Source organism: Orycteropus afer, unplaced genomic scaffold (genome assembly GCF_000298275.1).
Source record: "Orycteropus afer afer isolate SDZICR_OR568_19922 unplaced genomic scaffold, OryAfe1.0 scaffold00255, whole genome shotgun sequence".
NCBI classification, from domain to species: Eukaryota; Metazoa; Chordata; class Mammalia; order Tubulidentata; family Orycteropodidae; genus Orycteropus; species Orycteropus afer.
This window is the reverse complement of record NW_006921842.1, coordinates 1,835,185-1,847,948: the sequence shown is the minus strand read 5'-3', so window position 1 is coordinate 1,847,948 and position 12,764 is coordinate 1,835,185. Positions and strand designations below refer to the sequence as shown.

At 39.1% G+C, this 12,764-nt stretch overlaps 1 protein-coding gene across 1 annotated transcript in view; it reads right to left on the bottom strand.

Annotated features, from left to right (window-relative positions):
* Window positions 1-9,357: 9,357 nt before the first annotated feature.
* The window catches only part of LOC103204610 (popy Class I histocompatibility antigen, A-1 alpha chain-like), a gene marked incomplete at its 3' end in the record, with an annotated part of 8,252 nt that continues 4,845 nt past the window's right edge, over window positions 9,358-12,764 (bottom strand). Inside the window, exon 7 of the mRNA XM_007949814.2 lies at window positions 9,358-9,391. Within this exon, the coding sequence (XP_007948005.2) occupies window positions 9,358-9,391 (34 nt within the window). The remainder of the gene's footprint in view (window positions 9,392-12,764) is intronic.

The following is a 12,764-nucleotide window of genomic DNA, read 5'->3' as shown; positions in this document are numbered from 1 at the left end:
GAAGGCCTTCAACAAGATGGATTGACACAGTGGCTGTGATGATGGGCTCAAGGATAGCAAGGATCATCGAGCTGGCCCAGGATTGAGCAGTGTTTTGTTCTGCTGTGCATAGGGTCACTGTGAGTCAGAAACGACTTGATGGCACCTATAAACAACAGGTGTTGGATTTTATCAAACGACTTTTCTGCATCAATTGATATGAGCATATGATTCTTCTGTTTTATTTATGTGATTATGTTGTTTTTCTGATGTTGAACCATTCTTGCATACCTGCTATGAATCTCACTGATCATGGTGCATTATTATTTTGATATATTGTTGGATTCTGTTTGTTGGCTAGGATTTTTCACATCTATATTCATGAGGGATATTGGTCCTTTTTAGTGGTGTCTTTACCTGGTTTTGGTATCAGGGCTATACTTGCTTCATAGAATGAATTTGGGAGTATTCCATAATTTTCTACATTCTGGAATAGTTTGAGTAGTATATGTGTCAGCTCTTCTCTGAATGGTTGATAGAATTCTCCAGTGAAGATATCTAGGCCAGGACTTTTTTTGTGTGGGGAGTTTTTTATGACCTGCTCAATTTTGTATTTTGTTATGGGTCTGTTCAAGTACTCTGTCTCAGAGTGGGTTAGTTTAGGTAGGTCTTGTGTGTCTAGAAATTTGTCCATCTATTCTAGGTTTTCAAATATGTTAGTACAGTTCTTCCAAACATTCTGTTATCTTTTTATTTCAGTTGGTTCTGTTGTGATATCACCCATTTCTTTTATTATTCATGTTTTTTGCATCTTCTCTTTCTTTTCCTTTGTTCAATTTACCAATGGTTTTATTATTATTATTATTTTGTTAATTTTTTCAAAGAACAAACTTCTCTTTTGATTTTCTCTATTGTTTTTTGTTTTGTTTTGTTTTCTACTGCATTTATTTCTTCTCTGATCTTTATTATTTCCTTTCTTCTGGATACCATTGCTTTTTTCTAGTTGTTGGAGTTGTTGAGTTAAAGTGTTGATTCTGATTCTTCTTTTTTGATGTGTGCATTTATTGTTGTAAATTGACCTCAGAGAACTTCTTTCACTGGGTGCCAAAGGTTTTTTATAAGTTGTATTTTCATTCTCATTTGTTTCTAGGAATTTCTTTTATTTCACACTTTATTTCTTCTGTTACCCAGTAGTTTTTGAGTAGTGTATTATTCAGTTTACACTTATTTGATTTTTTTTTTCCTGTTAGGCTCCACATTAGTGACTTCTAATTTTATAGCATTGTGATCTGAGAAGCTTTGTAGTATTTAAATGTTTTTAAATTTACTGAGGCTTTTTTTTTTTTTTGCCTGATATATGGTCTATTCTGGAATATGATCCATGAGAAGAATATGTATTGTTTTGCTGGGTAGAATGTCCTGTATATGTCTATGAGGTCAAGTTGGTTGATTGTATTGTTAAGGTCTTCTGTATCTTTGTTGAGTTTTTTTCCTAGTAGTTCTGTCCTTCCTTGGAAGTGGTGTGTTAAAGTCTCCTACTCCTGTTGCAGAATTGTCTAGATTTCCTTTCAGTTCAGTTAACTTTTTAAATTTTTTTTGGAGCTCTTTCATTGAATGCATAGATATTTATTATGGTAATGTCCTGTTAGTCAACTGACCATTTTAACATCATATAGTTCCCTTCTTTGTTCCTTATGCTGGTTTTCACCTTGAAGTCTATTTTATCAGAAATTAATATTGCCACTTCTGCTTTTTTCTGTTGCATTAGCTTGGTATATTTTTTCCCATGACTTGATTTTTAATTTATTTTTATTTTTGTGTCTAAGATGGGTTGCTTGTAGGCACCATATTGATGGGTTTTCTCTTCCTATCTGATCTGTCACTCTCTTTCTCTTGACTGGTGTATTTAATCCATTCATATTCTGTGTAATTAATCATAGGTATGAATTTATTACTGTCTTTCTAATGTGTTTTGTTGTTGTTGCTGTTGTTGTGTTTTTGGTGATATCTCTGCTCCAAATATTTTTCTGTGCTGAATTAATTCTGTTATCAAGTTTTTTTTTTTTTTTTTCTCTTTTCTTCATTATTGTTGGTTTTGTGTTTACTAAGTTCTTGTGATTTTCTTCTTAGTTTGGTTAGAAGAATTTTTTTTTTTTTTTTTGGTGGTTATCCTAAGTAAATTCTTATCTCCCTAAATTTGGAACGGTCTATTCTACAAGAACATTATCCTGATTTCCTCTCCATTTGGAAGTTTCATAATTATAATATTTATTCCCTCTATTTGCTTTGTTGTTGGTGTTGGTTACAGATTAACTTCTCTATGTCTCTATTTATGTTTTTTGTGAGCTTATTTTGAGAATCTTTCTGGGTTGATTTCTAAGTGGTGGTGTCAGGTGTCTTTATTTTAATTTGTTGTTCTCTTTAGCAAGTTTTCTGTTGGGAGGACTCCTTTCAGCATTTCTTGTAAGGTTGGCATGGTTTTCACAAATTCCCTTAATTTCCATTTGTCTGGGAATGTCTTCCTTCCACCCTCATATTTAAGGGACAATTTGGCTGGATATGTAATTCTTGGTTGGCAATTCTTTTCCTTCGAAGTTTTGTACATGCCATCCCATTGCCTTCTTGCTTGCATGGTTTCTGCTGAGAAACCAGAGCTCAGTTTTATTTATTGCCCAATGTAAGTAACATTTCATTTTTCCCAAGCTGCTTTCCAGGTTCTTTCTTTGTCTTTGGCTTTGCAAAGTTTGGTTACAATATGCCTTGGTGACTTTCTCTTGGGGTCTATCCTGTGTGGGGGTTCATTGAGCTTCTTGGATGAATATCTTTTCTTCTTTCATGATATGGGGGAAGTTTTCTGTTAACAAGTGTTTGGCAATTTTCTCAGTGGGTTTTCTTTTTTCTTTTTTTTTTTTTTGGCCTTGTCTTGTTCTGGAATTCCAATCAGGCATGTGTTATTTCTTCTCATGTCATCCCATATAACTCTTAGGTTTCCTTCATTTATCTTAAATCTCTGTTCTCATTTTTCTTCATACAAGCTATTGTCAAGGGATTTGTCTTTTAGCTGGGAAATGCATTCTTCAGCCATTGTGAGTGTACTCATTTGTCCTTCAAATGTGTTATCTCTGTAATTTTAGTGTTCTGGAATTCTAATTGCTGTCTCTGTATTATTCTAATTGTGTATTCATTTTGTCATTTTGCTCTTGAATAATTTTCCTGAATTCTTCAAAGATATTGTCTCTCTTCGCAGTACTTCTGTTTATGGTTTCCTTGAGCTCTTGGAGGGTGCTATATATATAACTTTTGAGTTCCTTATCAGATATCACTATTACTTGTTCTTCCTTGGGAAGATTTCCTAATTCTTTAGTTTGAACACTTGTTTCTACTACTATCTTGTCCTTCTTTTTTGTTTGATTTTAGGTTGACTGTTGTTTTTTAGACATTTTGAAGTTGTTGTCTTTGTTAGCCATATATGAGTCAGAATTGACTCAACAGCAGTGGCTTTGGTGTTTGTTTTTTTTATGTACTCATTTCTTTCACCCTGATTTTATGTTTTGTTTTCATGTATCTGAAAGTGTGGAGCAGGTGTACTTCTTTGGTTGATAACTAGGCTGTGCTGGGTTGCTCTACAGCTTTCTCTGTGTTGGTGGAGTAACTGGTGGGGATATGGATGCAGGTCTCTGTTCATGAAGTTGCGTTGAAATGAGTGATGTTTTTCATTTTCAAATACTCATTTTTTAAAAGTAACTAAGTTACTTTTAGTTCCCCATTTTCTGCAGGTATTTTCAAACTTGTCATGTTTGTAGTCCAGACACTGAGCAACATGCTAAGGTAGGATAGTTTTATTTAGTCTTTTGCAGGGATCTCATGGAACATGGTAAATGCTATTGATCCTTTTCTCAGAAAAAAAAAGTACAAGTACAAGGAGTTATAAAACATTGGTGGATACACAGATCTTGTGAAGTCTTATAGACTTGAGTTTTTGATCCTACTGAAAAGACAAGGACAGGAAGAAGACATTTTGAGTACTCATTCCAATAGCCTACAATGCCACTCCACATCTTAGTAAATATTAACTCAGGTAGATAATGTTGGAGCCCATAAGAAACTCTCAAGGGAATAAGTGGAAAGATGTTATCAGTCACTTGTTCATGAGTCCAAACCCAACTTCCTCTAACATCCCACATAAAGTTCTAATCCCCAATCACTGCTCTAGGAATTGACATATATCATTCTTTCTCATCTCCCATTCCCTCTCACCAGCACGTGAACACTATTCATATCTTAGCAGAATTCTACACTCTTAAAAAAAACTTGGTAGTAAGGAGAAACCACCTCTCTTGATAAAAGAGGAAAACTCTTTTCCCAAACATTCATGCAGTTGGACATGGGCATGGGGGTGAAGCTCTGACAGTCAGATGCCAACCTGCCAGACTGACTTAGGACATAGTGACAGAGAGAAACTGCAACTGTGCAGAATGCACTTTCAGAAGGGTGCCATGAGTTACAGTAGTGACATACAGTTGTCAGAAGCACCAGTGAGAGTTGTGCTGACTCCAGGGCCTCTAACATCACGGGCATCAGTGGTGGGGGCAGTAGCATCTGACTCAGCAGCAGTGACTGTGGTTTCTACACAGGATATGACCAATGGTAGGATTGTGGATTCTGTTCCTGCCTTTGTTGCTTCAAGCCTAATTCTGTGACTGTCCCAAAATGAAATGAGACCCAATATCACACATACAAATTCCTTTTTTTGAATCAATAAAATTTTGGAATCTGTTGTTTGCACCTAGATGTGAAGTAGAAATCAATGTGGGAAGTTTCTAAGAGTGAGCATACAGAGGACTTCTTTATGCGGAGTTGTGAGCCACTTCCTAAATCTTCCACATGGCTATACTCCATGGTACCAATATGCATGTACCTCTCAACATTCCATCTGATTACTGATGATATTTGCCCTCCCTTTTCTTGCCTAGGTAAAAACCCTCTGAAATGTAGCATTAAAAAACCAGAAACCAAACTCACTGCCATTGAGTCAGTTCCAACTCATAGTGACCTCTCTTTGGGTTTTCGAGGTGGTATCTCTATGGAAGTAGATTGCTCAGTCTTCCTTCCCAGGAGTTCCTGGTGAGTTTGAACCACCAGCCTTCTGGTTAGCAGTCAAATGCTTTAGGCACTATGCCATCAGGTTAAGACCCCTCATTGCCCTGGGATCATTACTCTCATCACTGACCTCCATGATTCCCAATCTGGCTGAGCACCAGGAGTCCTTGTGGGAGTTTTTACAACATATTCAGACCTCTCATCAGATCCATCATCTCAGAATATTGGGCCCAGATCCCAAGAATAACTTAACAAGCTCTCCACGTAAAGATGATGCACAGCCATGTGGGAATCCCTGGTCTATATTCTTGCCACTACAAGTGTGATCTGAAATCAAGCAGCAGCATCTCCAACCTTTTTATATGTATAGAATCTCATCTTCTACTCCATACCATGTGAATCTTAATGAGATTTCCAAGTGAATCTTTGCTAGAAAGTATGGGGCTCCCTGATCTAGGTGCCTTCTGGATGTGGTGCCAGAAATCTGAAAATTGCTTTTGGTGAGTGGTCTCATTAGATCACTTGTTGTTGTTGTTATTTGCCGTCGAGTTGGACCTGACTCATAGTGACCCCTCCTTGGGTTTCTGAAGCAGTATCACTACGGAAGTAGACTGCCCAACCTTCCTTCCAAGGAAAGACTGGTGGGTTTGAACCACCAGCCTTCTGGTTAGCAGTCAAGTGCCTTAGGCACTACACTACCAGAGTTCCTACTTTTCAATGGAAAGTCCAGGATTCCAGTCCTCGTTCCTTTTTCTTCTATAGCTAATCACTCCCTTTGAGGTACCATCCATTCTCAAGGCTTTAAATATCATTCATGTGGAGCTACCTCCCACATCCATTTCTCTAATCAACATTTCTAATAGGTGTGTCTAATTAATTGCCAACCTGACAACCTTACCTGCATTTCTAATAGGCATCTGAGATTCACCATTTCTTAAAACTGTTTGCTTGTGATGCCCCCTCCTCAATATGCTCCTTCCAGAGGCTTCCCCTATTTGCAAAGTTCAAAATATTTGGTGTCCTCATTGACTCTTCTCTTTTTGTACAACATACTCAATCCATTAGAAAATTTTATAAAGTCTATCTTATAAAATATATCCAGAACCCAATCACTTTCCACTATTCTCATTTCTCACACAAAGTAAACAACATCTTGGAGACCGTCCTAAACTACTGTTTTCTACTATCTTGCTCACCCCTTGCCTCTCGATTCTATTCTCCGACCCCAGACTAATATCTTTTATTATTATTTTTTTAAGAGGTTGTTTTACATTCAACATACATTTAGTTTCATTCCCCATTTGCCATGTCCAACCCTAATCCAGTCTCCTCCCCTCCCTACCCTATGATCTTCCCCCTGTGTCCCTTATATTTATGCACTCCTGTTTGTCCTGCATTTCCTCAGTTTGAATGTTGGTCCTCTGGTGTCCCATGGTCTATTGCTATAAGGGATGTATTACCATCCTGGGTTGAGTGGTCTGCGTATACATCCTGTTAACTATTGGGCTGAGAGCCTGCCCCTGGGGGTGAGTTTTATTCCAGGCACAGAATATATTCCAGGGCCATAGTATTAGGAGTCTTACCAGATTTCATCTGACCAGTAATTCTGGTCATTACAGAGAAATTCTTTTAAAAGATGTCCTACTGCCCATAGTATTGAGGGACACCAGGATCAGCTGGCACAACATAACACATAAAAATCTTGTTCCACAACCTACTTTAGTGAGTAGCGACTGGGATCTTTAAAGTTTTGAGCAGTTATCTGAGATGCAGCTAAGGGTCTCCTCTCATCCAAAGTAAAGAAAACCAAGAGTATTTGGAAACAATCAGTCCTAGGATAAAATGGACCTCAAGACAAGAAGAACTAGATGGTACCTGGCTACCAATGCCAACCACCTGGGAAGGGATCAAAACCGGAGATCCTGGATAGAGTGGGAAGAAAAACATGGAACAAAATTCAAAAACACTGTAACAACCCAAATTACTGGTGGATGGAGTCGTGTGGGAACCCCAAGACTATGACCCTGGGATACACTTCGCATCTGGGATAGGACTCACTCCTCCTGACTGGCTCTCAGTCCAACAGTAGAAAGATTGACATTCAGGAACACACAATGCAGGACGATGTACCTACCTACTCTACAGAGATACGCCTCTTGGAGCAATTGACCAAGGAGCACCAGAGGGGCAGCATTCACATGGAGGGAAAGCTCAATAGACAGGAGCACATAACTAAGAAGGGCACAGGGATGGGGGTGGTCACAGGGAAGGGAGAGGAAGAGAGTGGGTTAGGGCTGGGGATGGTAATTGGAGGTGAAACCAAATGTACACAAACTGTTGAATGTAAAACAAATGCTTCTTTGTAAATTTGTACCCAAAGCACAATTGAAAAAAAAAAAAAATTAATTATAAATAAATAAATAAAGGGACTATTTACAAAGGTTAAAAAAAAATCTCCTACCATGTCTCTCTTCTCAGTACTGTCTTTTAACTTCCATCTCACCCAGAGTAAAAGTCAAAACGCTTCCAGTATCTTCTGCCCCTATATGCTCTGTGACTTCATCTCAGTAACTTTGCTGCAGACACACTGGCTTACTTGCTGCTCCTAGTATGCAGTTAGACATCTGCCCTGGTGTGTTTGCATTAGATAGTCACACCCTCACCTGGAAAGAACTTCCCCAGACATCCTGATGACTAACTCCTACAATGTCCTTCAAATCTTGCCTCTAAGATCACCTTCTCAATGAGGCCCATATAGACACCCATTTCAAAGAGCTGTCTTCCCTCTCTTCACACACACACACTCTGGTCACCTTCCCCATGTTGCTGTTTTTAGGTGCCATCGAGTCCTTTCTGAGTCATAGTGAACCTAGGTACAGCAGAATGCAACACTGCCTGGTCCTGTACCAGCTCCATGATCCCTGCTGTACCTGACCCCATCGTTGTAGCCACTGTGTTAATCCAACTTGTTGAGGGCCTTCCCCTTTTTCGATGACTCTCCACTTTACCGAGCATGATATCATTCTCCAGGGAATGGTCCCTTCTGAGATCATGACCAAAGTAGGTGAGACCAAGTCTGGCCATTCTCACTTCCAAGGAGCATTCTGGCCACACTTCTTCCAGGACAGATTCGTTAGTTCTTTTAGCAGTCCATGGTACTTTCAGCATTCTTCACCAGCACCACAACTCAAAAGCATCAACTCTTCTTTAGTCCTCCTTATTCATTGTCTAGCTCTCACATGCATATGAGGCGATTAAAAATACCATGGCTTGTGTCAGGCACACCTTAGTCTTTAAGGAGATGTGTTTGCTCTTCAGCACTTGAAAGAGGACTTTTGCAACAGATTTGCCCAATGCTATACATGGTCTCATATCCTGGCTGCTGCTTCAATTGGTGTTGATCATAGAACCCAGTAATAGAAGTCTTTGACAATTTCAATCTTTTCTCCATTTATTGTGATGCTGCTTATTAGTCCAGTTGTGAGGATTTTTGTTTTTTTCTTTAGGTGTAATCCATACTGCAGATTGGAGTCTTCAATCTTCACCAGTAAGTCCTTCAAGTCATCCTCACCTTCAGCAAGCAAAGTATCATCAGCATATCACAGGTTGTTAATGAGTCTTCCTCTAATCCTGATGCCATGCTCTTCTTCATATAGTCCAGCTTCTCAGATTATCTGCTCAGCATACAGATTGAATAAGTATGGTGAAAGGATACAACCATTACAGACTCCCTTCTTGACTTTAAATCATGCAGTGTTCCCTTGTTCTGTTCGAATGACAGCCTTCTGGTCTATGTACAGGTTCCTCATGAGTACAATCAAGTGTTCTGGAATTCCCATTTATTCTCAATGTTATCCACAATTTGTTATGATCCACACAATTGAATGCTTTTGCATAGTCAACAAAACACAAGTAAACATCTTTTTGGTATTCTTTGCTTTCAGCCAAGATTCATCTGACATCAGCAATGATATCTCTCATTCATTCCACATCCTCTTCTGAATCCAGCTTGCATTTCAGGAAGCTGTCAATATACTGCTGCAACCATTTTTGAATTATATTCAGTAAGATTTTACTTGTGATATTAATGATATTGTTAGATAATTTCCACACTCTGTGGGATCACCTTTCTTTGGAATAAGCACAAATATGGATATCTTCTAGTCAGTTGTCCAGGTAGCTGTCTTCCAAATCTCTTGGCATAGCTAAGTGAGTGCCTCCAGCGCAGAATCCATTTGCTGAAACATCCCAATGGGTATTCCATCAATTCCTGGAGCCTTGTTTTTCATCACTTCCTTCAGTGCTGTTTTGACTTCTTTCAATACAATTGGTTATTGATCATATGTCACCTCCTGAAATGGATGAATATCAACCAATTCTTTTTGGTACAGTGACTGTGTGTATTCCATCTTCTTTTGCTGTTTCCTGCATCATTCAATATTTTGCCCATAGTATCTTTCAATATTGCCACTCAAGACTTGAATTTTTCCTTCAGTTCTTTCAGCTTGAGAAATACCAAACATGTTCTTCTTCCCTTTTGGCTTTATAACTCCAGGTCTTTGCACATTTCATTATAATAATTGACTTTGTCTTCTCAAGCTGCTCTTTGAAATCTTTTCTCAGCTCCTTTATCTAGTCATTTCTTCCATTTCCTTTAGCTACTCTCCATTTGAGGCTAAGTTTCAGAGTCTCTTCGGACATCCATTTTGGTCTTTTCTTCCTTTCCTGTCTTTTTAATGACTTCTTGCTTTCTTCATGGATGATGTTCTTGATGTCATCCCACAATTCCTCTGGTTTTCATTCACTGGTGTTCAATGCATCAAATCTAGTCTTTTGATAGTCTCTAAAGCCAAGAGGGATATATTCAAGGTCATATTTTGGCTCTTGTGGACTTAATTGTCTTCAACTTCAACTTCAACTTGCATATGAGGAGTTGATGGTCTGTTCCATAATCAGCTCCTGGCTTTGTTTTGGCTGAAGATACTGAGCTTTTCTGTCGCCTCTTGCCACAGATGTAGTCAATCTGATTCCTGTGTACTCCGTCTGGTGAAGTGCATGCATATAGCTACTGTTTGGGTTGTTGAAAAAGGTATTTGCAATAAATAAGTCATTGGTCTTACAAAATCCTATCATGCAATCTCCAATGTTATTTCTATCATCAATGCCAAAATTTCCAACTACTGGTGATTCTTCTTTGTTTCCAACTTTTGCATTTTCCAATCCCCACTGATAATCAGCACATCTTGATTGCATGTTCAGTCAATTTCAGACTGCACAAGTTGGTAAAAATCTTCCAATTCCTCATCTTCGGCTCTGGTGGTTGGTGTGTAAGTTTGAATAATAGTAGTATTAACTGGTCTTCCTTGTAGGTGTATGGATATTATCCTATCACTGACAGTACTGTACTTCAGGATAGATCCTGAAACATTCTTTATGACGATTACTCCCACCTCATTCCTTTTCAACTTGTCATTCCCAGCAGAGTAGATCAAATGGCTGTCTGATTCAAAATAGCCAAAACTGGTCCATTTCAGCTAATGCCTAGGATATCAATCTTTATGGATTTCATTTCATTTTGACAACTTCCAATTTTTGTAGATTCATACTTCATACATTCCATGTTCTGATTATGAATGGATGTTTGCGGCTGTTTCTTCTTATTTTGAGTCATGTCACATCAGCAAGTGGAGGTCCAGAAAGCTCTACTTTATCCATATCATTAAGGTCAGTTCTATTCTGATGAGGCAGCTCTTTCCAAGTGGTACTTTGAATGCCTTCTGACCTGAGGAGCTCTTCTGGCACTGTATCAGACAATGTTTCAAGGCTATTCATAAAGTTTTCCAGTAATATATCAGACAGTATTTCATTGCTATTCATAAGCTTTTCCCTGTCCAATTCTTTGAGCAGTGCATGGCTTCTTCCTTCTTCCGAGTATGTCTCAGTCTGGAAGCTCCGCTAAACCTATCCACCATGGGCAACCATGTTGGCATTTGAAACACTGGTGGTACAGCCTCCAGCTTCACAGCAGCACCCAAGCCACCACAGTATGAGAAATTGACAGACAAGTTCATCTCTCTTAATTTTTCCAGAACCAATCTGCCTACTTCCTGACCTTCCCCCTATGTGTTCTAGCCAGCCTCCCTGGCCCCTGCTTCTGCCTGGGTATGGGCTCTCTTCCCCCTTTACCTGTATCTGGCCTTGTGGCCCTGGATTCCTGCTCCCTTACTGGGAGGGGGCTCTCCCATAGCACTTACCATCTTCTAACATAAACACTGTCCTTATTTACTATATGTGGTAGGCTGGAAAAAATCATCCCCAAAGATGTCCACATTCTAATCGTTGGAACCTGTGAATATGTTACCACAGTACTGTCAATTACTTAGTATGCCCCTTCTAGTCATAGTCCACTATTTATCTAATTTTTTAATTTATTTTTTATGTATTGTAAATCCTAGCCTCTATGCCTGTGGTGATGGTCTCATTATGGAGTGAGCTGTCTGTTATGTTAATGAGGTAGGATTACTAGAAGGTATAACTCAAATCATCACCCTTATTTTCCTTGCATCCAATATATATGAAAGCTCTGGCAAAGTTCTCTCTATTGTTCTGGATCCTGTATCTGGTTCTTCATCATCTGACCTCCCCCATCTTCCTGGGACTTGAACAGCCAGTCATCTCACCTGCCCGTTTGGATTTGTCATCTCCTGAAACCACATGAGGGAGGAGAATTTCCAGACCAACACCTGACCCACACATTTGGGACTTGCCAGCCTCTAAAACCTCATGAACAATTTCCTTTGCAGCTTGTGAGTTCTATAAAAAGTTACAGTGAAATACGGAACCCTACCATGGGCTGAAGGAGGAGTAGTTGATGGTAGAGATGATGGAGTGATAGTAAAACAGTTTGGAAAAATTAGACATTTGGCACAATTTTACCTCTGTCTCATAGGGACTAGCCTGGTGTTGATCCATCCAAAGGATATTACTTGAGCAGTTACATTATATGCAAAAGGGACTCTGAAGGAGTGGTTTCATTTGTTTTTAAGATTATCTTGGCATATGTAGGTAGCTGCAATGATGTAATGACTAGGGTCTTTCTAAGAAGGAGTAAGGAAGGCCAAAATTAGAGAGAGAAAATGTAAGGACACAATCTGATGTTAGAGACTGTATGCTGCTGGCTCCGAAGATGGAAGAAGGGGCCAAGAGCCAAGGAAGGTAGGCAGGCTCAGGAAAATGGAAAAGGCAAGAAACCGATTTTCCACTAGAGCCTCCAGATGGAACACAGCCCTGGGGACCCAGTTTAAATTCTGACCTCCAGAACTATAAGAGAATAAATCTGTGTTATTTTTAACCACTAAATTTGTGGTAATTTGTTAGCAACAAGGAAATTAATATACTATGCTTATAGTCTATGGTTTCTCTCTCTCTGCTCAAACATGTGCTCACAGGTTGGCAATTTTTATCTTTAATTCACTGGTGTTTCCCAAATCAAAGGTAGTATATGTAACAGCCTGCACTCTACAAATGTCAGTAGAATTAAAGATCAGTGTGATGCATGTTGTTGTTGTTGTTATGTGCCCTCGAGTCAGCCCTGACTCATAGCAACCCCTCCTTGGGTTTCCTAGGCAGTATCACTACGGAAGTAGATTGCCCCATCTTCCTTCCGAGGAGTGGCTGGTGGGTTT